Source organism: Dipodomys ordii, unplaced genomic scaffold, assembly GCF_000151885.1.
Source record: "Dipodomys ordii isolate 6190 unplaced genomic scaffold, Dord_2.0 Scaffold17, whole genome shotgun sequence".
NCBI lineage: Eukaryota > Metazoa > Chordata > Mammalia > Rodentia > Heteromyidae > Dipodomys > Dipodomys ordii.
This window is the reverse complement of record NW_012267233.1, coordinates 2,631,996-2,659,219: the sequence shown is the minus strand read 5'-3', so window position 1 is coordinate 2,659,219 and position 27,224 is coordinate 2,631,996. Positions and strand designations below refer to the sequence as shown.

At 33.4% G+C, this 27,224-nt stretch overlaps 1 protein-coding gene across 3 annotated transcripts in view; it reads right to left on the bottom strand.

Moving 5' to 3' along the window:
• Positions 1-16,243: 16,243 nt before the first annotated feature.
• The window catches only part of Csmd3 (CUB and Sushi multiple domains 3), a 929,488-nt gene continuing 918,507 nt past the window's right edge, over positions 16,244-27,224 (bottom strand). For all 3 annotated transcript variants that reach the window (XM_013012565.1, XM_013012564.1, XM_013012566.1), the window contains 4 exons: positions 26,323-26,435; positions 24,307-24,394; positions 22,196-22,331; positions 16,244-18,221 (listed from right to left, as the gene is read on the bottom strand). In XM_013012565.1, coding sequence (XP_012868019.1) covers positions 18,062-18,221; positions 22,196-22,331; positions 24,307-24,394; positions 26,323-26,435 — 497 coding nt within the window. In that variant the 3' untranslated portion in view covers positions 16,244-18,061. The remainder of the gene's footprint in view (positions 18,222-22,195; positions 22,332-24,306; positions 24,395-26,322; positions 26,436-27,224) is intronic.

The following is a 27,224-nucleotide window of genomic DNA, read 5'->3' as shown; positions in this document are numbered from 1 at the left end:
TCTAAAATACTATAGTATAACCTTCAGATAGAATTAGTGCACACTAAACATTACACACAGAACTAAAAATTATATACACACTCAAACACATCCTAAAACAGACATGAATGACAGGGAGGTAAAATAGGCTCAGAAGGAAAGCATCAACAGGACGTGGCAGAGCTAATAGGGAGGATGAATGACTAAATATGGTGGCTGTAGTTTATTTACATGTATGCAAGTGGAATATAGAGATATTTTGGAGTTGTTTTATGAACAGGGAAGAAAGAAGGGAAGGGAGAGATGTGGTGAAATTAAAACACATTCTTTACAAAGGTGGATACTATTAATAATCTATTCCCTTAAAACTAATGCATGTTAATAAAAAATATTGCCTTCCTCAATTGATTTTTTTAACAATCTTCTTTAAAGAGATAGGGGCCATCATGAAGGCAAGATATAAGCATGTTCTGAAGATCTAGTCAATAAACTGTTACCCATTTGTGAAAAAATAAATTCCTATGTCACCAATTATATATGGAATATTCCTATACCTTGTCCCTTATCCTCTTCCTCTTGTTCTTATCATAAGGACAAAAACATATCAAGTTCAGAGTGGTGCCATGATATCTACAAAAATTGACTTCTGTGACAAATGAGGAACACACACACACACACACACACACACACACACACACACACATACACACACACACAGAGGAATCTTAAAACCTGAAGAAGATAATCATAAATAATGTCAATCTCGTGACCCAAACCAAGCAATAATCCTCAATAAAAGTGCCCCTTTCTTCATTGGATCTGAAACAATCTGAATCTCTCAATCAGTGCCATCCCATGTCTTGACAATTTTTCCTTTCAATTAAAGGGTTTGCTGAAAAAGTTTACTCTTTTCCATCTCAATTTTATTTCTATTATCACTGAGACAGAAGATGGCTCTCCTGTCCCTTGTTAACTCCTTAGTTCATTCAAGTAATAACATTTCATTAACAAAAATATGAGATGCAAAAAGTCACAGTTAACTTTCTATCCATCTTTTTTGGCAGCCTATTGTGAACACAGAAAAATTAATCTAGTGTCTGGGGCTATTTTTTATGCTTTAAGAGTAAATTAGGATATCCTTCATTTACATAAGGGCTGTAATTTCTCCCAGATGAGCTGCCTAGACAAGAAGCTCATGACAAGAATTGAGAGAAATTTGACCATTTGACCTCCAGTGAATACATTACAGTTTATAGCGGCCACTAGACTCATCAAGTTTCATTATGCCTGAATTAATTTATAAAAATACAAGACTATTACTTAAGACTTAGCATGCACGAGGCTCTTATAATTCCAGCACTTAAAAGGTTGAGGCAGAAAGGCCATGAGTTCAAGGGAAGCTTAGGCTACACGGTGAGATCTTGTCTAAAAAAGGTTTTTAAAAAATGGGAGGAGAATAGAATCAAATTTGAGTTCTGATAAAATGTGAATGACCTTAATCTCCTTGCTCTCAATAATATGGAGTGCTTTAGCACTCCAAATTTCATGTAAGAATGAGATTAAAAATGATCCAGGTGCCAGTGGCGCATGCCTGTAATCCTAATTACTCAGGAGGCTGAGATTTGAGAGTTAACACTAGAGGACAGCAGGGGCAAAAAAAGTCCCCAGGTGTCTCTAACTTCCAATTAGCCACTTCAGAATCAGAAGTGGATCTGTGTCTCAATGGGTAGAGCACTAGCCTTGAGCACAAAGAGGCTCAGGAATGGCACCCAGGCCCTGGAGTTCAAGCCCCGCCACGGACAAACACAACTAAATAAGCACTGTATATTCTAGTATATTGTTGAATTTAATATACAAGAACATCTCGGTACTCCTTCTTTATGGTGTGATAAATTAAGTTTGAAAATGTTATATTTTTTCAAGCAAACTTGTTCCTCCACCCAGCGACAGCAGGAGGGTGGGGGAGAGCCTGTGGGGGAGGGGCGGGACAGGGAGATGAACAAGTGGGAATGGAATGAGCAGGACTAGAGGCTTCTTTCCAGTCTCTTGGGATCACTGGGGAGGTGTGGGGGAGACTGGCCTCTGAGATTCCACTTGGCTGGTCATTTGCATACACACCACTCATGAGCTGGATAGGATTCCAAGAATCCCTTTGGATTTCGCTTGAAAATGTTAAATTTGAAAAACTGCAAAATCCTGTAGGTGGAAATACAATGAGGACACTTACTGAGGTAGTTCTCCAAAATGGAAAAATCTGGTGAGAGTTCCAATGAAAGGTGTGTTTAGAAAGAAGTGAGCCTCAAGATGATAAAAATGAAGTAGGCCTAAAGGAAAAAAGGGGAAGATGATTAAAATAAATGAAATGGAAAGACATAAATTTAACAGGACATTAGCATGGAACATGTGGACATGAAATTCAGAAACAGAAAAGGTAAACTTAAAGTACTGAACAACAGGAGAAATAATTGAAGTAATTAAGAATACAGGCAATTGGTTTAGTGAATGTGTGTGAAAAACTTGAAAGAAATAGTTAAAAAGCAACACTTGTTGAGATTGTTTAGCATATATTTGTCAACAGTTCAATACACATTATTACTTCCATGTCTTTAACAATAGTTTCATTGTATGTGCTTCAAAAGAGATTGAAAGAGTAAGCTGGGAAGGCTCACACAGGATCAGGGAAGTAGAAAGCCAAATAGAGTTGATGGCTAAAGAAAATGTTATTTAGAGACATAGCACATACTTCAAAAACTGAAGAAAAATGTTTTCAATAACCTTGACATCATTATAGTTCAATTTACTAGTACAATTCCCTTAATTACTTAGTAATTTTTTTGTTCTCTATTTCTTTTAAATTTTTAGAATCTTTCTTTTTTAGATTAAGAAAGATAAACAACCAGCTATTCTCTTGAATTTGATAAACTTCCCTTTCATAAGATGATTAAAGTTCAGGAGGCACACATTTCAAATCACATTAAAGGTAGCTTTTTTCTGTTCTTTTGTTGATTTGCTGCTCCAGGGAAATGGAACTAGATACAGTACCATAAATGTGAAACACAAATTAATCCTCTGAAAAATTCTGTGGACTTCAAAAAATTGTATTATAAAGATAGACTCATTATAATCTTTGTCTAGAAAGATGATTACAATGAATTGTCTTTTTCACAATGTCTCTGATGCTACTGAGACATTTCACTTTTCTTGTCCTTTGTAAAACCCAGCAAAACTTTAAAACTATATTTTTAATTTTTAAAATGCATGGTAGATTTTGGTTAGCTGTAACTTGAATACATTATTTGTGTTTTTCCCTTGTTTTTTCAGGGTGTGTGTGTGTGTGTGTGTGTGTGTATGTTTGTGTGTGATGTTGGTTACGAATGAAATTTATGATCTTTGATAGGAAAAATAGGCCTATGGTGATGACCTAGAGCAATAGGCAAGGAAGAAGCTTGTGTTTTGGACTCTGTAATTCTCAAATTATTCCTCATAAGGAGAAGAAATTAAAAGTATTCCGGGAACTCTTAGAAACAGTCCCATCTTTGTAAGATAAAACCAAACTTCCAAACCAAAAAGAGTCCATAGGAAATTGCCAAGCTAGGTTCCTTGTCCTGTCATGTCTTATTCTTGAGATTCTAATGTTCACACTCAAAAGCCTCAGATCGTCTTTGCCTGTGTGTTTGTATATTATGATGTGATTTTAATATTTATTATGTCATATATATAAATGTATGGGTTACAGCATGAAAACTCAGTATGTATATGTATAGAATGTGTAATTATCAAATCAGGGTTACTTTGTCTTTGAAAAGGTTTTTGTCAACACACATTTTTGCTAAAGTGATGTCTCAATATATGCATATAATTTGCACTGCTTTATTTACAGTAATCAATGTTTTTATCCCCTTATGTACTTTCAAGCTTATAGCTCTTCTTATTACATGTATAATAAGTGATTACAAACTACAGTTCTTCCTCTGTTCTGTTGTAGAAGGGAACTCAGACATTCTACCTGTATTAAGGTACAGATTCCCTAATTTATCACTTTCTGCAGTCAAACTCTTCCCAGGGTCTTACAATCACTGTTATAGATTTCAATGGACTATTTCAGCACAAACTGTGAGGGGACTCAGTATGCAGTATTTGTCTTTGTGCCTCTGATTTATTTCACTTAAGTGGATGCTTCTAATTCCATTCAATTTGCTGCCAAGTGCTCACACATAATTCCTTTTATGGCTAAAGAACATTCTATTGTGTACATATCCTATTTTTTTCTATATCAGTCAACTTAATTGTGAAGCTACAAATATGGTCATACATATGTCTTCTTAGTAAACAGCACTATTTCCTTCAAGGATATAACTGGATTATATGATAATTGCTTTTTTTTGTTGTTAGCTTGTTTCCTTAAGAAACCTCTATGCTGAGATACCTAACAATAGGCTACAAAGGTTTGATTTTATTACAATACTTCTCAGCAGTTATTTATGTGTCTATCTTCCAAAAATAATCAAATAGGGAAGAAAAGATACTTTATTGATTTTCTGGTTTTAATTTCAGTGATGGCTTAGAAAATTGGACATTTTGTTTCACAAATTTGTTCACCATTTAAATGCTTTTTGAGTGATATTTATCCATATATTTTGCTTATTTTTTAAAGCTTTTGCATTTATGTCATTGAGTTGTGAATTTCTCATATGTTGTGATGACAATCCTTTGTCAGATTAATAGTTTACAAAATGGTTCCCTCTTTTTACAGTTTTCCCTTTCCTGTGTTAATTGTATCCTGAGCAGTGCAAACTTTCTAAGATAAGTTAATTTGTCTAATTAATAACTTAATTTGTCTATTTTTTCTTGGGTTTTTGGCTCTTAGTTAAAAAAGTTGCCAGTAGCAATTATCTAAAAGTGTTTCTTATATGCTTTCTTGGAAGAGTCTCACAGTTGCAGGTTTTGTATTTAGGTCAGTTGATAAATTTAAGTTTTTTTTTTAATATAGTGAGAAAGACAGGTCACATCTTTACGTTAGCATTTTAGATGTGATAGATGAATTTCTGTGTGCCTTTCAAATAACTTTCTGTTGTTACTCACTAAGCTACTTCTTAGTAATTTTTTTCTTATATCAAGTTTAGGAGGTAAACTAGAATTATGTATTTAAAAAATTATTTCTTCTCCAAGTAGCTTCTCTTACTCTAAGACTCAATTGCATGAATGTTGGGTCATGTGATTTATTTTCTCATAGGTCTCAGAGCATTTATTCTTTGCTTATTCTTTCTTCATTTTTCAGATTGAGTAATATGGATTAAAAGGAATTCAATTCAATCTTTTTGTCCTCTGTTATCTCTACTCAATTACTGATCTATCCAATGAACTTTTTGTCAAGTATGCCAAAGCAAATGGAAACAAAAGCCTTTTATACTGTTTGCAATTCTCTTTCCCCTTTTCTCCTTTGGTTTATTCCCTTTTATCCCTGTTTTTGGTTTCTATGCATTTATTTATGTATTTATTTATTTAATATTTTTATATTTGTCAGTCGTGGGGCTTGAATTCTGGGCCTGGCCGCTGTCCCTGAGCAATTCAGCTCAAGGCGAGCACTCTACCGCTTGAGCAGCAATGCCGCTTCCGGTTTTTAGGTGGTTAATTGGAGATGAGAGTTTCTTGGACTTTCTTGCCCGGGCTGGCTTTAAACTATGAGTCTCAGATCTCAGCCACCCGAGTAACTAGGATTAGAGCAATGAGCAACTGGCACCTGGCTGGTTTCTGTATTCTTTGTCTTGTATATATGTTTATCTGATTTGGAGAGGGGAAGGGGAAGCACAGAGATTATGGGACAAAGGGTGAAACAATTCAGCAGTGATACTATTGAAAATGAACTATAAACTTGGGGGGAAGGGGTCAGTAGGCAAAAAACTGGGCAAGAATGAGGGAGCAGGTGACACTGTTCAAAAGAAATGTACTTGTTACTTGATGTGTAACAGTAATTCCTTTGTACATCACCTTTACAATAAAATTTTTAAAATTAAAAAAATGCTTCATTTAACCTAGTAAAGCAATTATTATTAACTCTCCCAGATTTCCTAGTACTGGTGGGTCTCACCTGTAACATTAGCTACTCAGGAGGCTCGGATCCGAAGATTGCAGTTTGAAGCTAACCCTAGATAGAAAAGTCTGTGAGACTCTCATCTATGATTAACAACCAAAAAAATCATAGATGGAATTGTGGCTTAAGTGGTAGAGCACTAGCCTTGAGCACAAATTCTCAGAGACAGTAGCCAAGCACTGAGTTCAAATCCCAAACTGGTGTGCTAGTGAAAAAGTCTCCCATTTAAGAAAATGATGTGTACTGCGTGTATATCAATCAAGGAAACCCATTTATAATGAATGAATTTATGTATCTGCATGGATAGGGGTACAGAGTAGACATATGTCTGTGATAGTGATTTCTTATGAGATTAAGATCCAAATCTTTGGAGTAGGAAAAATTCAGTATACTCTCCTGTGTGACTGAGCCTCATCTTAGCTTTTGAATCTCATCTTATGAATACAATAAAATTGATAAAAGATAGAATTTATCCCCAGCACCCCCCCAACCCACTCCTAAGCTTTATCTATCTCATTTCTTGAATCCCAACATCCTCTTACCACACATTGGCCTCACACTGGGATTTATTCAGAGCTTCTCTTGGCTCCTTGCCTTCATACTCAGGCTGAATAATCCCACCATCATCCTGGTCTCTATCTTGCAGAAAGCATATTGTGGGATTTGTCAGCTTACATAACTGCATGAGCCAAGTTTTCATCAGAAATCACATAACTGAATGCTTGCAAATAAATCCAACATAATTATACAAATAAATTGTGCACATGAAAATATGTTAAATAAGGTCATGTGTTGCTAATGAATTCTGACTAAAATGGCATGGGGGACTGAAGAGAAAAATCATACATTACTGTGAGGGGGAATTCACTCTGTGCCTAACTCTCCTGAAGTTAGGACGTCAGACTTCAGTATTCCGGCTATAACATAGACCACCAGTTAGTTCCCCAGGTACTTGGGTTTTGACTTTGAATTGGCCTTACCTTCAGCCTTTCTGAGTCACCTACTTTCGGACAAGAAATAGGAGTTCCACGTCTTTATAACAGTATCAGCTAATATATATATATATATATATATATATATATATATATATATATATATATATATATCTCCAAGAACAGCAAAACACAATTAGTAGAGGTTTATATGTACCTTGTGTAGCTTTATATCAAATGTACTGCATTAGTCAAGTCCATTCAGATTGTAAGGGAATTCAGACATGAGAAACAGAAGCTACTGTTTAAGAGGCCAAATTCGGAGAGCTGGTGGACTGCTGGTGGACTCTTGTCTCAAAGACCCACAGCTAGCACAAAGCTTATACAGGCCCAAAAACACATAAGATGTGAGAAATTTATTAAAGTCAGTATTTAAAAATAATATTGTAGTGTGTTAGTGAATTAAATTATATCTAGTAAATTAAAATATAGCTCAGTGGTAGAGTATTGCCTAGTTTGTGTGTGAGGTGCAGCAGCATTACAAAAAAAGAAGAAAAACAATATAATCAGAATTAAAGTTGATAATTAGCTAGCTGATAAAATATAAAATGAATCATAAAATATATTCATAAACAAAGTAAGAAGTCATATGAGCTATGAAACCATTTATTTATACATTTAAGCTTCTCCATATTAAGATTCACATTCAATATGAGTTATCTAAAGACTCCAAATAAAAATAAAAACAATTATTTAAAAAATAAAAAGGAATGACCCAATTACATGCTGGTTCTTTAAAATACTGACTTTAAATAAAGACATATAAATAGTGTAAACATTAAAAGGATATGGCACCATACATTAATATACAATAGTATGTGCCTTGACATATGATTTATGTTCCATGATTGTGTTAAAGAAGCAAAGAAATATATGTGATTCATAGCTATTGGTAAAGTCATTCCTTTCATAATATTTACAATGATTTGTAGTATACCCATTCCCAGGATGAAAAATAGTGAATTAATCAAAAGAGTATAGTGGTAATTAAGATCTGGAAGTTCAGCATGAGAACTTCAATTATACAAGGTAAAAACTGATAGTATTTTAAGGTAATACACTATATCTTAATCTATCTATATATCTATACATATATTTGTATATGTATGCATATGTACATATCTACAAATACTATCATAGATTTAACCATAACCAATACAATAATTTATATAAAAGTTAAACAGAACTCAGTGAGATCATGGAGCAATGTACACTGCCATCATCTAATTTACATTTATATTACATCCAACTAAATAATAGCAAATACACATTCTTCACACACACGTTGTACACTTAGAAATATAAACCAATTTCCAGGTCATAAACTTCTTTGTAAACCTTTTCTAATAAACAAATTCAAATTGTATTGAATATGTTCTTTGATCAAAATGTCCTTAACCATTTGGAAACTAAATCACAGACTTCTTAATGAGTTATATGTTCAAGAGGAAAATCAAAGATGATATTTAAGTGTCTGAAACTGATTGAAAATGAATGTACATTGTATTTGGTGGAAATGTCAAAAGTTTCACAACAAATATAGCCAACAGATTGGAGTTGCAAGATGCAAAACCAATATACAAATAATTGATAAAATGTCTGTATACTAGCAACTAATAACATAACATTCATACATTTCCTTAAGAAGTTAATAGAAACATCTTATTTCGAATAGCTACAAAAAATAAATAGGAATCAATTAAACCAACAAGGTTAAAGGCTATCAAACTCTAGCTATTAAAACTATAAATATTAGCAGAAATATTTTTTTAACCTTAAGCTTCTAAAAGTAGTAAAGAAGCAAATAGAAAAAACAAAGTAGCAACAACAAAAAACAAACAAACAAACAAAAACTACTTACACCCACCCCAGGTCTCTGGGTCTACCACTCAGCTCATAGTCCTACTATGGAATCTTCAGGCCCAAATCTCTTGTTCCTCACCTACTTGCGTCCCCTCCCTTTTAATGCATTGTAAGGACAAAGGCAGAAGGAAGCAGGACAAGGCAGGAGCAGACTTCCAGACACAGCAGCAAAGACTGAAATACTGCACCAGCCAATTCCTGAGGGAGCCAAGTTCAACTTCACCCAGGCCACTTCACATCACTGCCTCACCAGAGGAAACCAAGAAAGGGGGTGGCTTCAGTATCAAGTGTGTGTGTGTGTGATTCCTCTCCAGAAAACAAGGAACAGGATTACTGAATATTTCTAGAATGTATTCCTCTGCAGGGACTCAGCAGGTTTCAGTGTCAATCCCGGCTATACTTAACCAACCTTCCCTCTCGAGGGACCAGTCCACACTGCCCAAGTGGATGAAGAAGACAATTTCAGAAGTGAATATCAGCCAGAGGAAGGGGACCGCATACATATCACTGATGGGCTTAAGGGACACACAAGTGGGCATAACTGTCACTTCCCAGGGCTGATTTTAGCGAAAATAGAAGTAGTTGTTTAGAGACTTCTTGTACTTTACCTTGTATTTAGGAACTGCTAGGACATATAGCATGACCTAAGGGGATCTCAAGAGAGACACAAATCACCCCTCCTTCCCACTAGATATTCATCCTAGACCCAGAACGGTACATGAGACTGGAAGTGTGGACAGAAGAATGGTTGTTAGAAACTCTCTCTCTCTCTCTCAATCTCTCTCTCTGAGTCTCTGTCTCTCTGTCTGTCTCTCTCTGTCTCTGTCTCTCTGTCTCTGTCTCTCTCTCTCTCTGGCTTTCCTCTCTCTGGCTCTCCTTTCTCTCTGTCTCTGTTTTATTTTGAATTCTTTCGTTTTGGTTTAGGATTTCTGCTTACTTTGTTTTGTCTCATTATGTTCCTTTATTTAGATTGATTGCTTCATGTTTGCTTTTTCCTCTTCTGTCTTTTCCTTTTTCCCTCACGGTTCTTTCTGATAGCCTAACGCACCCTTCTAATATATTAGAACTCTAATCCTCTCTGTTCATATCTAGCTCCAGAAATCAGCACTCCTCCTGAAATTCGAACTACATCCTTACACTGAGTATGTTCCATTCCATGTCTAAACAGCTGCATTAGAGCATAGCTCTTCCTCATCCTCTATGCCTATAATTGCTTACTTCTAACACCTATTTCACTATAGGAAAACACACACACACACACACACACACACACACACACACCAGTGCTCATAGCAGGACTGGGTGTATAGATAAAGCTATCATAGGGATCCTACTGTAGGTACCTTTTCCACCTGATTTATGATTTGGAAAAGCTGAGGTGCAGCAGACATCATAACAGCAAGGAGTGTGTTTCATTATTGAAAGTAAAAAAAATTGTTTGTGCACCCACTGAAGCTTTCATTCATATTGAATGGTAAGTAAAAACATTTCATAGAAGCAAGGAACAACTTATTATCATTAATCAAATACTACAGGAGGTATTCAAAGACATCTTGCACACAGAAGGTCATCATGAATATCACGGATGTGGACTATGCATTTTCAACAATACTAGTATATTTTTTCCAGTGATCCTGGAGTTTGAACTCAGGGACACAATCTTGCTAGGCAGGTACTCTAGCACTTGAGACATTCCTCTAACACTGATGTTAGTAGCTGTGGAATACCATAAGGAAAAATGATACAACACAGGATTAACCGTATGCTCAATACAGATATTTGAAGTTTAGGGGAACTACAGTTTTGTCTATTTTGTATGCCATAAAGTGATGGGAAGTGTAGTCTTAAACCTGTAGGGAAAAACCAGTATTGTAATTATTTGTGGAGTTTTAAAGTGTCATAGCCTACTTCATGAAAAGATTCTGCAATCCTATTAGAATTTCAAACACATCATGTCTGTGCCACAGTAGCTCTAGTTCCAGAAATGTAGACCATAGATATATTGGCTCACATACAAAATAATAAAAGTAAAAAATTCTTTGTTGCAATGTTGTTTGCAATAACCAGAGATTGGAATATCAATATAAATGCCCTTTCCCAAGGAGCTATAAATTATGGCACGCATTGGGAAAGCTCTCTGGCTTTTGATAAAATCTACAAGATATAGTAAGCGAAAACACACAAGCTGTAGAAAAATGTACAGAGGGTATTGACACTGACAAAATTAGTTAAGAAAACAGTCGCTCTGGAGGCACAATACTATCTCAGCAATTATTAGCAGTGAATTAGTAACAGTGAATTAGTAGCAGTTGAGGTGTGTGGTAAAAAAAGAATATGAGGACCAGAAGATAACTTTGTTTTATATGATCTCATTGCTTCTAATATTTGTAACATGAAAATGCCATGCCCAACAATGAAAAAAAAAGGTTCATGATCCTCTTTCTTCATCCTCCTCTACCAGGATTCTAGGTATGCATCATCATTTGATTAAGATGCTATGTCAAAAAAAGTAGACTTTACAATTTAGGTGGGGTGGGGGTAAGGGGTGGGGATAGTGGGGGTGTAGCTGAGTTGGTGCGAGGGAAGGGATGGTAGGGGAAAAAGGAAGAGGCAACAATGCTGGATAAGAAATGTACTCATTACCTTGCTCATGTAACTGTAGCTCTTTGTACTGTATTTTCACAACAACAACAAAAAAATAAAAACATTTTAAAAAAAAGAATGGTGTTGTGTGCCATGAAACCATATGGTTTATTAAGGGGTAAAACTCCCACTTGGGGAAATAACACTCAAAAGTTTGTCAGTGGCACAGAAAGAAACAATTTAATGAAAATGTGAGCCCCATTTTGCATAGATTCATGGTTAGAAAATATATGAATTCTACAATAAATATGGTTCTTTCACTTGAAAAAGACCTGGCTTCTGAAAGTTGCTGTGAGAAAAGCTTCAAGCTTAAGTGCTGATGCAGAAAAGGATGATTTGACATCTGATGGAGAGAGTTCACAACAGAGGTGGATGAGTGGAATCCCCATACACTTGGGGGGAATGTGGGAGCTGGTAGGGTGTTTGTATGTGCAAGCATTGTGCATTGCAGATGAGCACCATTGCGTATAGGTAACAGAGTCCTGCAAATTTCAACACAAATTTTGTTCACTTCTGTCTGTGGTTGATGCAGTTCTGAAGATGTCAATACAAGTTTTTTACCTCACAATTATGTTGTAAAAACGTGTGTCTTCCAAACACCATTATAACAGAACTTTAATTTTGTCCTTGTTATTTTTTACATGCTAAACTGCTTAGAGAACAATTTTACCACATTGTTTTTTTCATTCTCTTTGAAGCCAGCTTTAAACTTTCACACATATACTAATACATAATCTTAGTTTCCCTGTGAGTAATTCTGCACACCAATGTAACCTATACAATGTCAGTGTTCATTAAAAGATGGAAATAAAATTGTATTTTAAACAATAATTTTTGTTTTCATTTGTTATTAATATAATGTATCAAGAACTTCAGGAACATGTGAAGCCTGCTTTTGGAAAATATTTGCTTCTAAAACTGTCAGTTATTGCATCATATGGTAGGTAGTGTTGGAGGGACACAGAAATACCTAAAATGTCTACCAAATTGAAAAATTACTTGTTAAATTATTAAGTAATTAATATTGCATTTATTTATGGTGTCACCATGTCTTGTGATTCATTATATTACATTATTCAAAATAAAAACTCTTCTTTGATTATTTCCTTTGGAAAACAAGAATAAATTACCATGTGCAAAGGAATATTGATTCTCCCTTTTCCATAGATAATTCATTAAATATAAATTTTATCATTGCCGCAGCATCTTGTCAGTTCCATATGTTCTTGCTATTTCTTTTGTGAAACTGGAATATAAAACATCACAAAATATATTATATGCAATTGTATATAATATTATATAATAAATATGCAACTGTTACCCCTCTGTTTTTAGCATTTTCAGAAAAGAATCACTTACTGAAGATTCCTAAGAAATCAGATATAATAAAATAAGATTATATTTTTCAATACAATTGTGAAAACTCCATGATTATTTTGTCTATAAATGTCCAAGTTTTATGATATATAATTGTCCTAATCTGAACTCTTTATAATAATTAATTTTGTTAAATTTTGAATAATCTCAAAACACATACTGATATTGCACAATTCAAGTCGTTTCTATTCTCCATCATCCTTACACTAGAGAAAGAGACTAGTATCTTGCTCAATAGTGTATAATTTGTTCTGATTGTCTTCTACATTTCATAAGGCTCAATTTCATATAATAGAAAGTAGTAAAATTATAAAAGTAAACAGACATAGATGAACCAAATAGACATTTAGAATATGGTTCTAGCTATATGTCAAGAATTATTTTATAACAACATGTGGTTTGGTAGTACATGCCAGGAACCCCAGCTACTATGTGTGTGTGTGTGTGTGTGTGTGTGTGTGAATTGTTTCTATATTTCCTGTGGACATTTTAATTTATGTTAGAATTATGTACTTGTATTTATCATTAAAATATATTTCTTGTGCTAATATATATTTCTATTTATGCCCACATTTTTGTATTATCTCAGTGAGTTCATTTACTTCATATTAATAGTTGGTAATTAAAGTTGAAATCACATAGTCTATTGGCATTGCAGAGTGCATTCAGCACAATGGAAGTGCTTTAAATTGTCACATAAAATGCACAGTTCTTAAGCTGATTAAATTCTAAGTATATACAGAGTTACACAGAAACTCTTTTCCATCTTTATCTTTGCTGATTTTCTATTTCAGATACAGCATTCCATTCAGTCAGAGAGTTAGGTAAAACCAAAATGATTTTTCACAACAAAAATTACATATATTTTCAAATCATCTTTAATGATATAAATATAACAAAATATTGCTAATTATCCTTACCCCCTGAGATTTTGAAAATTATTAGTCTTACTGCTTAATCTGTGAATGAATAAATGTGTATAAGACTACATATAAGACTGCTACTTACAAACATAGTAAATATGTTAGAGTAATTAAAATACTTTATGATGACTGCTTCACTTGTTTTACTTTATACATTTTAAAATGACATTTTGAAAAAATGGCTATTAATTTCCAAGCAATCCTGCTTTCTCTATTAACTTTCTCTTTAACCACTGTTTGCTAGTTGGGACTGAAATGCTGACAGATGGTATTTTCAAGACAGTATATCTCATTCTAAGCAGTTCTTTCTGGAGACATAAAATCTGAATTAAGGGATATGAGAAAAAAACACAAAGAAAGAAGACATGTAATTCATACCATAGAGATGGTTCCATACCTTTCTCGATAGCTTTGTTTTTGCCAAAACACTCAAATTTATCTACGTTTGCTTAGACTTACAAGAAAGTTTGGATATTATGAAACTTTAACCAGATATCTTGTTTTATATTGTACAATGCAACCTATAGTTTTGAATTTAAATGTGTGGGATATACTTCTTTTTCCAACAGTAATAAAATTATTCCACATAGGGACTTATTAAGGTTGGGAAAGAACTCAACAAGCACTCACTAGTGCCATTGTTTTATATGCAGAAGAATGAAATCTAGTGTCCAGTGGCCACTTCTTGTCCTCAGCAACTTCTAAATCAGCTCTTAAATTAGTTTAGAACACTCAGTTTATAGAAGCAATGACAGAATGATATTTCTCAAATTTTACAACTTGTGTATTTTCTCAGATCAATATTCCCTTTCCTTGAGTCATTCTACAAAAAAGCAAATCAATATTTCTTGCAACTAAAATTAGAAATACACATTCTAAAGCATCTCTCACATTGATGGAGTTTTAAAATAATTTTATAGAACTGATATTTTACTTTATTTCCAGGATTCCTATTTTAAATTTATGTGTTTATTCACAGATAATGACTTTGGCAAGTCATAGATTTTTTATTCATGAAAGTGCACAATACCTACCAATTTTCTTATTGCAATTTTAGTCAATAAATGGAGGACAAGACAGTGAAATAAACCTAGGTTTTGGCCTGCTCTCTACAATCAAACACCAGATTTTAGTACCAAGAGGGCTTGGCTGGGATAACTATATGAAAATCACAAATGAGAAATTGAATGGAAAGCCTTTGTGCTACCACTTTAATATAATAATAAAAAAGGAGTATCAGAATACGACCTCTCATGAAAGTCGATGATTCATGACTTGATGCTAGCATTTGAAAAGGCTAAGGAAAATGAGTAAAAATGTGTAAAAGAAAGGCAAAAGAATTAATCAGGATTATAAAAATATCAAATTAAAGAGGGAATGTACAGAGATGAATGAAAGACAAAGACAGGTGCAAATTCATAGGACATGAACTGAGGGAAAGCTTAAGTAAAGATTACACACTTCCACAAAGAGGGTTTTATTTCTGAAACAAAAGTATCATAAACTGACCTAGAATACAAAGACCGGAATCTGAGATTTTGAAATAAAAGGACAATGTCTTGTGGGGACAAAAAGATTTCAAATAATGTCAAATTTATGAATAGAATTTTATAGAAATAATAAATTTCTCATGTTGGCACATGTTCCACAGATGAAGCTCTTTGGATACTGAATCCTGCTAGAAATAATGTACAACTTCACCAGCTACTAAAGCTCTTTCAGGTTGTTTTGAAACATCTTTAAAACCTACCCGAGGCCAGCTAAAATCTGGCCATCCCCAGTTGAGCATGTGTAAATGTCCACTTACATGGCAATATCTTTTCAATTAACAATCTCAAGATGTCCATGGGTCACCTTGATGAGCCATGATGAACACATATAAACTACATTCATATATATTTTGGATAATCATCTATAAAGTGATCATTTGTAATCTTTATGTTAAACAGCATAAAAGACCCTAAAACTTCCCTTCTCCTCATCCAATCCCTAAGCAGCTTCTCTTACTGGCAGCCTGTGAAATACCATAATACTGATGATGGAACAGATTTGAGCATGTTTTCAGTCTCCATCTTGGTCAGTCTTCAACAAATTTTCCTCCAAACCAATGTCAACAGTATTGGCTTTGATTCATCAATGAATACAAGCCCTTCTTGGGTACAATACCAATATATTTATTGGAATCAATTTATTTCTAAAATATTGCCATAGTTGAAGAACTAAGTAGAAAGACGCCTATATTTTATTATGATGCTCTTAAATATAGATAATATGTCATTTGGGGACTTGTAAAAGCATTAAGTCAATGTTAATTGTTGCTTCTTTTAACTAATCAGAACCAGCAGAGATAATTTGCAAAAGAAAACACATTTTACAAAAGCAAGTATCCATTTTTATTTGTTTACATTGCACTGAAAATTTACATCATACTTTTACAAAGTTTTTTTTCATAAAAATATACTTCTTTACAAAAGTGTATGCATTAATATAAGAGGAGTAGCCAGTTGCAGAAGAAACATTGTTTAAACAAGATCTTAAATGTATTAACCTTAACATTAGTGAATGAATCATTGTTATTGCAGTCATTTGAATAAACAAGAATAAATAACTGATGGCAGAAAACCTAAAACCGCATCCTGTCAGTAGAGTACAATGTTGAGAAAAATCATATGAATTTCCAAAACAGTGTATCTCAAAGTGGTTTACAAGAAATTCACTGAATGTAAAGATAGATCCAAGCAGTGTTCCCAAGTGCAATGGTTTCTCTTAGGCACTCTGTCTCATGATACAAAAGTGGAGATGGTTCACAGAGTAATCCATGTTTGAATGGGAGAACAACAGAAATCACAGTGGGTACACATTTTTTCCCAGTGGGGAAAAAGGAAGATAATATTTTATGAAATAAAAAATGTGACCATAACTGCATGATGGAGTCATAAATTAATGATCAATAAAATGCAAATTCCTATCTGAATCTGACAATAAAGACACCTACTGTATCTGAAATATGTTTTTTAAGAATAAGGATATAAGCATTTTTAGAAATATGAAAATTTGATAAAGTCATAAATGTAGGAAATAAATTTTTATGGCCAATGTGAATTAAAAGTTGTGTTTTTTCCCATTTGGTCATTATGTTAAGGGATAGAACAGAGTATGATTTTAACTTCCATTTAGAAGAAACTTGAAAGTGTCAAAAGCAGTGAATTTGAAGCTTTAACTAGAAGGATAATTAGGCCTAAATTAAATATAGTATATTGTTAATAGATTTTATGTGGTCTTTCAAAAATATTGGAAGGATTGGTTAGAAAAGAATGTGGCAATAAGCCTGGTGGTTCCAATAACTGAAAAATAACCACCCTGATAGGTCATTTTTGCAAGTCATTGGCTACTGAATAACGAGACATACTTAAGCAAGGGATTAAACACTATCCTGTGGCTCATTGAACAATATGGTTTACTCCAAATAAGGAAATTGAAGACACAATGACCTTGCCATATCATGTACAGAAATAATGACAAGCAGTCAAAAAGAAAAAAAGAAACAAGACACTTAAGTACCAAATTAGAAAAGTCAAGTTGGGGTAGACAGCTTTGTCTTTCCTGTGAAATCAATTATAAACTTTTAAGAAAATGATTCAATCTTAAATCTCCATGAAACTCAGAAAAACAATGCCTTGATTGACAAGAATGAATAGGGGATAAGTTGGTGGGAAATACAGACTTATGGGTGCAATGTTGCTCATGACAGTTGAAGAGAACTCAGTGACCTATTGACTCTTGTAAGTATAGCTCTTATTTTCTACCCTATATCTTTTTTTTAAACCCAGTCCCTCTAATATAGTTTATAAAGCACAGAAATACTGAGAGTGGATGCTCCTCCAATATATGCAAATAAGTTTATGTTTTAGAATAATCTCCTTTTTTAAAAAAGCAAATAAACTGTGAGTAAGCACTCACAGAGTGCAGCCAAATTTCTGTAAAATTCTCCATGCTAAACATGAAGAAGAATTTTGATCCAGTTTATGAAAAAGAAAAAGAAAACAAAAACAAAGAAAACACTCTTCTCTATCATTCCTCAGGAATAGGTGACCCAGCAAGTCCTGAAAAGTGTGCTTTGTTTAGCAGTGGACTAAATGTGCACTGTTTTGTGAGTCGATTTCCAAGATTTGAGGAAGGCAAAGCCTGCTGCATTATACCATTGTGCAAACTGTGTTCAAGTTGGGATCAAATCGCACTGCCTTTCCCTCCACCGACTTGGCATTGGTGTCATACATGGGGTTCTCAAAAGCTGCTTGGCCATTGTTATTTTCATGAACTGAACATCCTGTGTACTGGGTTTTGGGTGCAGTCCTGTTGATGAGATGAGAACACCAATTAGTTATGTGTTCACTTTCTTCTAGAAACAGCAGAGTAGAGTTCAAACACTATATTTCAGTTACTTCCTTAGTGGATAATGTCACTTAAAAGTACACTCAACAAATGCATCTTTAATTTTAAAGCCTGAATGACTTATTGTTTGCATACACTATATGCTTATATATGGCAACAAGAATAATCAGGCAAATATAAATGAGTTATATTAACTAGCTTAAATTTTGTTACAAAATAAGTTATTACTATCACTTGCATATGATATAAATACATTATAATGATGGACTGTATACTCATTTTCAGTAATTTATGGCTCATTAAATTATCACTGAGTGTCTATTATGTGCTATGCATCATTGTAGGCACAATTATTTATATAATATATTTAAAAGCACATAAAGTTATTACTGATGGGTTTCATATAGCAATGATAGAAAATAATGAATAAGTATTAAACAAAAATATTAGATTACAATGGGCACTGGTGGTTCAGGCCTGTAAAAGCCAGCCGGGGTAGAAAAGTTCATGTGATTGTCATCTCCAATAATCTACTCCAAAACAGCTGGCAGTGGTGTTGTGGCTCAAGTTTTAGAGCACTAGCCTTGAGTAAAAAGAGGCTCAAGAACAGAGCCTAGGCCCTGAGTTCAAGCCCCAAGACTAGCAAAAGAAACAACAAAAATTGATAAGAATTATTATGATATAAACAAATATAGTTGATATAATAAGGAATTACTGGGATCCACATCAGGAAGATTGATAAACAAAGCACATCTAAGGAGACACCATTTATCTGAGACTGTCAGGATAGGAAGGAGCCAGTTCTGTACTAAGAAGGAAGGGAGAATTCTATGAAGCACAGATATAGACAACACAGAATGTATTTCAATTATTCTCAAAATAAAAAATACTCAATTTGAGTTTAGTATTATATATATATATATATATATATATATATATTTGGGTGAGTTCAAAACTTTAAATATGGATATGGTATGGCTGTACTAATATTGTGTCACAAAAGTAGTTTCCAAACAGTTACTGATGACTGGAACCTTTGCTTTTAGTTAACAAACATGTCTAGGCTCCACATCTAGAATTTCTTCATTTTTTTTAATTTCCCATCTTGGGTTAAGACTTGTTTAGCAGTTCTTTTCCCCAAGTCCCACTGCATAATTCATTCATAACTCATTTATTTACTCACTTATACATCAGGAATCAAAGGTAAGAATTGACCCCATTTCTGGGATCTAATACTTAAAAGGTATGTTCTTAAAGTACATTTAAAAATTTCATTTTCACCTAATATTGTAAATTTCAACAGTAAGTCATAACTCCAATTTATTATTATATTATTAAATTTTACTTTTTTGTGCATTTTCTGAATTTTTCTATATTTCAAATACTTTAGATTTGTATAAAAAGTATTCCTTCTTTTTTTTTTAAAGTAACCCTCGATCTTGAGAGTCTGAGGCAGAAGGATCCTGAGTTCAAGGGCAGCTAAGGCTATTTAGTGAGACCCTGACTCAAAAAAATGTTTAAAAAGTGCTTTAAAAATGCATTAGGAAACAGTTAAATCTCAGAAGGATTCTAATTTTTTATTGATATAACCTAAGAACTTGGCTTCTTATGAGGTGTCCCTTCTAGAATAACTACTGAATCATATTTTTCTCTGTTAAAAATAAATTTACAATAAAACCATAGACAACAATATTTTAAATTTTGATTATAATTATGAAGATTTTAAAGGATTATTTTTCTCAATATTGATCAATAACTTTAAGCAAAATAATGAATCAAAGTTCCAAATATAAGCACTAAATCTACTAAATTCTAAAGAACATTGGACAAATTTACATGATCTTGAATTTGGCTAGCATTTCTCAGGCATGACATGTAGCACCCAAAGGAGAAAAGAAAAGATGAAGTGGATTTCATCAAAACAACAAAACAAATATCCTTTTTACATCAAAAGATACCATATCAAAAGAACAAAAATGCAATCCAGAAAACACAGATAAGGAGAAAATACTTACAAACTACCTATCCGATAGAGGATTAGAGGGTAGACAGAGCAGAGAAAAACTCAACAGCAATAAGACAAATTACTTAACTAAAAATGGGTGAATTATTTGAACATGTTCTTTTGTTTAGGATATACATACATTCTTATTTAATGCAAATACTTCACATGAACTAGGATGAAAATAAAATGAATATAGAAACAGAGAAGTTCTGGGTAGGAAGCAAATGAAGTTGAACTCTCATTCATTGGATAGTAGAAAACCAAAATGGAGCAAGTGGTGCAAAACTATTTAGTGCTCTCTAAATAAGTTTAAAACACAATTTGTATACCATAACGATTCCATTCTTGGACATACACCCAAAGGAATTCAAAATATGTCTTCAAGGACATAAGTCAGTAGACAAATGTGTATGCCTACGTGATTCACAAATTATCAAATGTTAGAAACAATACAAATGCCCAAGAATTTATGGACACATTGCAACAAAACATATACTCATAACAAAGAACTATTACGGATTAATAGAAAGGAATGAGGTCCAGCTGCATCCTATAGCAAGGATAAAACTTGCAGACATTCTGCTAAATGTTTAAGAAGCCTGATTCAGGGCACTGGTGGCTTTTGCCTCTAATCCCAGCAATTTAGGTGGCTGAGATCTGAGCATCTGGGTTTGAAAAGACCCCATTTAAACAATTATCCAGAATTATAGTAGTATGAAGTTAGAAGTGAGGGAAATGGAAAGTGAAATGACTAGTATTCTCAGGGGGTTATGAAAACACTCTGTCACTATAGTGCATGAGTGTCATGTATCTACCTACCATTGTACAAAATGATAATTTTGCATTTTTACCATAATTTTAAAAAGTTGGCATATAAATAAACATACAAATAAACATAGTGATAATTCCTATTCTCAAATAAAGTCTGATATTAGCAAGGGTTATATATTTGCTAATTCATAATTATTCATATATAGCCTAATATTAAATGAATAATTCTTAGAAATATAGACTGACATATATTGAAAATATCATTTATGCACAACAATTCATTTATGTAAAGAAGTTGAATTGACTCATTAACTATTTATTTTTCCTTAATAAATATTTCCCTAAATAGTAGTGAATTCCATATTAAAGTCCTTCCAGACAATGTTGCACTATATAGAATTAATAGGTCTAAATAATAATGTGTACAGCCATTTACTTTATCTTTCACAATTGTATCATAGTTACTGCATAATTTGTGAAAGGTACACAAGATGAATTGAAAGATGAAAATATATTAAATCTATCTGCTAGGATAAAATCAGCTAGCATCATTATGTGAATAAAGAAGTTTAGACATAAACTTCCTCCCAATTGTCTCCATACACCTGGCAGCAGACATGATCTTTTCAATTTAAACCCTAATGAGTATTTTGTGTCTAGAGTCTCATTATGAATAATGGAAAAATAGCATGTGAAACTAATTCTATATTGAGAAATTGGGAGAAAGATGAGGAAGGTTTAGGTTGTCTGCTAACACAATGTTGCAGAGAAGGTTTTATAATGTGTATGTACTATCATAAAATGGGGAGGAGAAATAAATTTTCAGTAATTATGTACACGGATTTCCACAACATGGAAAAATGGAAATGAGGATTTGAAACAGGGCAAGAGAGTTAGTATGAAAGATTTGTGGAATACTTATGGAGTTAGAAGTCTGTGTGCTTACAATGAGAATTACAAGTTGTCATGTCGAAAACGAGCTTTTCAACATTGGTGCGGGAAGGGGGGAGGATTGGGGGGGAAGCTGGGAAGGGATGTGAAGGGTAAACAAAGGAGGAGGCTGCAATGCTTGATAAGAAATGTGCACATTATCCTGCCCATGTTATTGTAACCCCTCTGTACAGTATGTTCACAAAAAAAAAGAAGTCTGTGTGCTTACCTTTGTTTATAAAGATAAAACCCAAAGCCTGCAAATATAAGTGCAAAAAAAGGCACAAGAATAGCAATGGCCACAGAACTACTATTTGTACCATGCGGCTGATTTGAAGAATTTGAGCCTTCTGTCATATTCAATCCTGAAAAATAGAAAGCAATTGATGAGAATAAAATAAACTCTTGTTATAATGGACTTTTAACTCATCAATTTATTGAATTTCAAAATATCTATCATTGACTCTTTAACCCACCAACTTATTGTTTTATTTATATATATATATATATATATATATATGTATATCTGACAAAAATTCCTTCAATTTGTTACAGTACTTGTTTTTTGTTTTGTCATGTTTGTTTTCCACAAGGTATAACCATTTATATAGTATATAGACTGACCAATAAGTTTAGTCCTTGACCTGAATTTATACTATAGTGGAAAGACTTGAAGATAACGAAATGAATATATCAAGAATGAAAGAATGGCCGTTGTGCTTTATGAATAAAGGTATAATCAGTTCTGTCATATCTAGGAATGTTTTCTGGAGGTAACAGAATGTGAGTTTTACCTTGAAGCTTCTGAGGATGAATGAATATAAAAGGAAGTAAACACGTTGTAAGTCTGGAAATAGGAATATGGGTGTCATATTTGGGAATGTGACAGATATTGACTTGGGGTAGAATCAGAGGCAAAAATAATAAACTATAGCTATACTCAGGAAAGACAGAAATATTCTAAATATCCCAAACATATTCTGTGAGGGACAACTTAAGACATGATCATGGAAGGAGACTTGGGAGAGCACAGGCCACAGATTCAGGAAGAAAGTGGCAGTGAAAACTATGATTTAAAAAATACATGATTAAAACTTTAACTAGAGCATCTGGAAGAAAAAAATGGGGTAACGTTTCATAGCTAAAGTCAACATAACTAGTTTCTGTGAATGAAAGAGGTTAGACAGCAGAATTCAATATTCTACTTAAGGCTGAATAGCCAGGGTCTTAAGCTGACTTGGGAAGAGAAAATGGGTTTGCTAATGTACTGTCAGAGGGATGGGAAGAAGGAATACCTAACAGGTCTTTTTCAGAAAGTAACAGGTCCTATTTTATACACTGTGTTTTAGACTGTGAGGCTTCTGAGACCCTTTTGAAAATTCCCTGCTTCCACTGACAGAGATGTATTAATGTACCACTTTAGTGAATGTTTTATTCACACAATTTAAGCAGAACATCATTTTAAAAGATCTTATTGTTTGTTTACAGAAAGCTAATTTCTCTTTTTGACTAAATTATACTCAACTAAGATACAACTGTGTCTGACTAGGAAATTTATCTTTGGAAAAAATGCCTTTTTCTAAACCTTCTTTTTCCAGTGACTCGGTATATTTACATACATTTTAAGAGTAATGATTTATCAAGATAAATGTATGGTAGTAGGTTGTGTAGCCTGTGTTTGTTATATCTGTAACCATGTCACAGTTTAATAATGGGAGACAGTATATCTCAGTAATAGAATATCCTAAAAGTTATAGTTCCTGATATGATCAAGAAAGATCACTGAATGCTCATTCACATGGTAGGAGAGTTGGAAATGAGAAAGACAAAAGTTTGTGTCTCCAACTACAGAAAATTTACATACTTGCAAAACACCAAGACCCCAAAGGGGCCCATTAATCAAAGTTAGTTTTCTTCAACACAGTCTATAAGTTTTTCAAAGTATGCTATATTTCCAGTAGAGTAAGAAAATTGTAACAATATTCAAACTGAGAAAAAGTAGTGTAGTTCTCAGGAGATAAGATAAAAAAATTTACAGTTTAATATTTCCTTTTTTCTTCTATATCACTTTTTCTTCTTCTCCCTAGCTTAAGGGCAAGACAGCTTGTCATGTTTATTAGAAATTTGGTGAAAAGCTAAACATTGTAGAGAGCTGTTACATAGAAAAAGATGTCTGGGAGGAAGTGATTATTTACAAAACTATCAAATGTCTCAATACATGATCCTGACCATGAACAAATCAAAATGTACCAAGTGTGCTTATGTACAGAATCCACTGACTTTCCTTATAACATCTGCAGGAATAAAGAAACCACATGAAAACCAGAAGTAATGCATTACCCAATCTTTGCAGTCCAAATTGTCCATAATCTTTGCCTTGAATAAATCCTTGAAATACATAAGTAGCTCCATCTGGCTCAGCAGAAACCTGAAATATTTGAAAGTCTTATAGCTATGAAGACCAGCTATAGCCATATTTCTTACCTGAATAAATGCTGAATTTTATTCTGAAGTGAACATGACATACTATACTTCTCCTCTATATACTTTTCTTCATCAACTATTGAATACTCTTTGCATGATAAAAAGCAAAAGTAAAATGTACAACATTCAATAATTATGTTGTTGGTAAAAGGGCTTGTTGATTGATATAATCACACAGATACAATCATAAGGAACTTATTATCCAACAATGGTAGTCACATGAGATACAATCCTCATTCTACTGGTCACTTAAAAATTACAGTATAATGCTGTTTTTGTAGGTTAGATTGCTGTTTGTTGTATGGGTGCAATCCTTCTATAGCTCCAAAGCTTCTGGAAGGAGTATTCTTGTTATTTCATTGAAATTAGATTGTTCTCAAAATTGTGTTAGCAAATTTTATGTGAATTGGATGAATAATGGGTCAGTTGTTAGCCTATACCAATAAGCCTACAGAGTCACCTCTGTGTCCCATTATACTCAGGGAAAGTAGCCAGTCAGAGAATACCACATATTAGATGACTTTACCCATGAAAGAACATGGAAGTCTTGAGAGGAAGACCATGAGCAGAGCAAAAATCAGAGTTGGAAGTGAGAGAAACAGGTAAATGTTGTGGTGTTTATCTTGGGAATGATGATATCATTTCTAAATAATATCAAACATATCTGAGGACACACTTGAAACACACTACAGAATCCATTTTACACTGATTAATGTTAGAATTTATGAATTCAATCTAAATTAAGCTGTTTATCAAAAGCATATGTCAGACAAACATGGTGATACATGCCAGTAATCCTAGCACTCAGAAGGCTGACACAAAAAGATTGTGAGTTTGAGCTCAATCCAGCTATATGTAGCAAATCCTTGTCCCAAATAAATACTGTATGTCACCGTGTTGAAGTTGATTTCAGAAGCATTGAGTTTATTTCAGCATATTTGTCCCTCTGAGAGCTTTCAATTTCTCAGAAGAGAACATGGTTTGGTTTCTGCTACCCTTCTAGTCTCAATTCCAGAATAAGGTGAAAAGCAGACATAAACTGCATACCACACAACTTCAACCAGAGCTCACCCAGCTCACCGGACACTAAGAAAGAACCATATACTTATGGTTGACCATGAGACATTTTTGTCTCCATCTAATTTTCTTTGTGCTGACAACATCATGTATCTTGCAGTTGTATAAAACCTTATATTAAAAAAATATATTCTCATTAGAATGTCATATGATCTCAAAAGTAAAATAAAGAATCGATATACCTCAGTGATTCCAAGAGCAAATTAGCAATGTGTACTTATCCTTAAGTTTGTACCTACCTACTGGCAATTAGTGATGTACAATTCATAAAACTTAAAACTCACACCTTTAAAAATACAACATACCAACTCCCCACAGCAGTTTGATGTTTCATCAATGATTTGTTCCTTATTAAATAGGTATAACATTGTGAATGAATCTTTTGGTTTTATTGTTATTATTGTTTATTTTTAGAGACAGAGTTTATTCATTTAGGTCATGTTCTAATCAAGTACCTGATTCTGCTTCCTCAGCCTTCTGAATGCTGGGATTATAGGAACACTCACCATTGCCCAGCCCCAGATACATATTTTACTCACTTTTGAAAAATACTCCACAGAATATGCTACAAACCATACTACATTAAAAAATAGAATCATCTAAGAACCCATTAGCATTTGCCGTGATATGTTAGAATACTATATATGGATACTAGCTTGTGGGAATGCACTTATAAGTGTGTATACACACACATGTGTGCTCAAATTTAGCCAAACTTAGAATACTTCCTTTTCCTGAGCAAGCTGGAAATTTGCTATTAAAACTAACAGCAAGCTTTCAAAGACCTGTACTTACAAAGCCATCCATGGCCCAATTTTCTTCCTTCATTTTTTTCACAGAAACATGAGGTGGTACTTTAATAAGATATATGTGCAACATTAGGCGAGCTTCCTGACTTTTATATATTCCTGTAAAAGCAAAGACATTTACTTAATCTTGTAAATAGTCTTCATCTTATTATCTTTAAGTCCTTATCATGGAAGGTCTGTAATAGGAAAAGAAATAGAACAAGGCCCATAACAAACAACTAATATTTTTCTTAAACCTGTAATGTACATTGATCTCTCAACAGGAATCTCAACTTAAATCCTATCTGTGGAATGAAAATACAATTTATACATCATTCCATGGCATTCCAAACCACAAAATGTGTCCCTCTAATAAGATTTAAAATGAGAAGTATCCAAATCTAAAGCTCAAATTGCTGATTTTTTTCTTGAATTATGAATTATGAGCTATCATTGTGTGGAGAGATTGTTTCAGGTGTTGCTGGAGTCACAAAATACATAGTTATTGTTCTAATGCTTACAAATTTTATGAAGTTGAAAATATAAGCAAACAAGTAAGTAAGCAAAAGATGGATGTAAGAGGGATCATGAAAACTGTGCCAAGGGGAAATGTTCCGAAAATGAATATTTGACTATGTTTTGAAAAGTTAGTATGAATTTTAGTCTAAGAAGAGAAACACTAGCAATCTATGAAGAGAGGAAACAAAAATACATTCAGTGATATGTTTTCAATAATAAAAAATTCTAAGAATGGGAATAAACAGAGTGCACACATTTAATGGAATAGTAGAAAATAAAGCTGCAGAACAAAATTTTGTGATTGGCTTAAGTAATAAAAGAGAAAAAAATAAAACGGCAGAATTGAAATTCTGTGATTAACATGTTATTTACCTAATAGTTACTTATAAA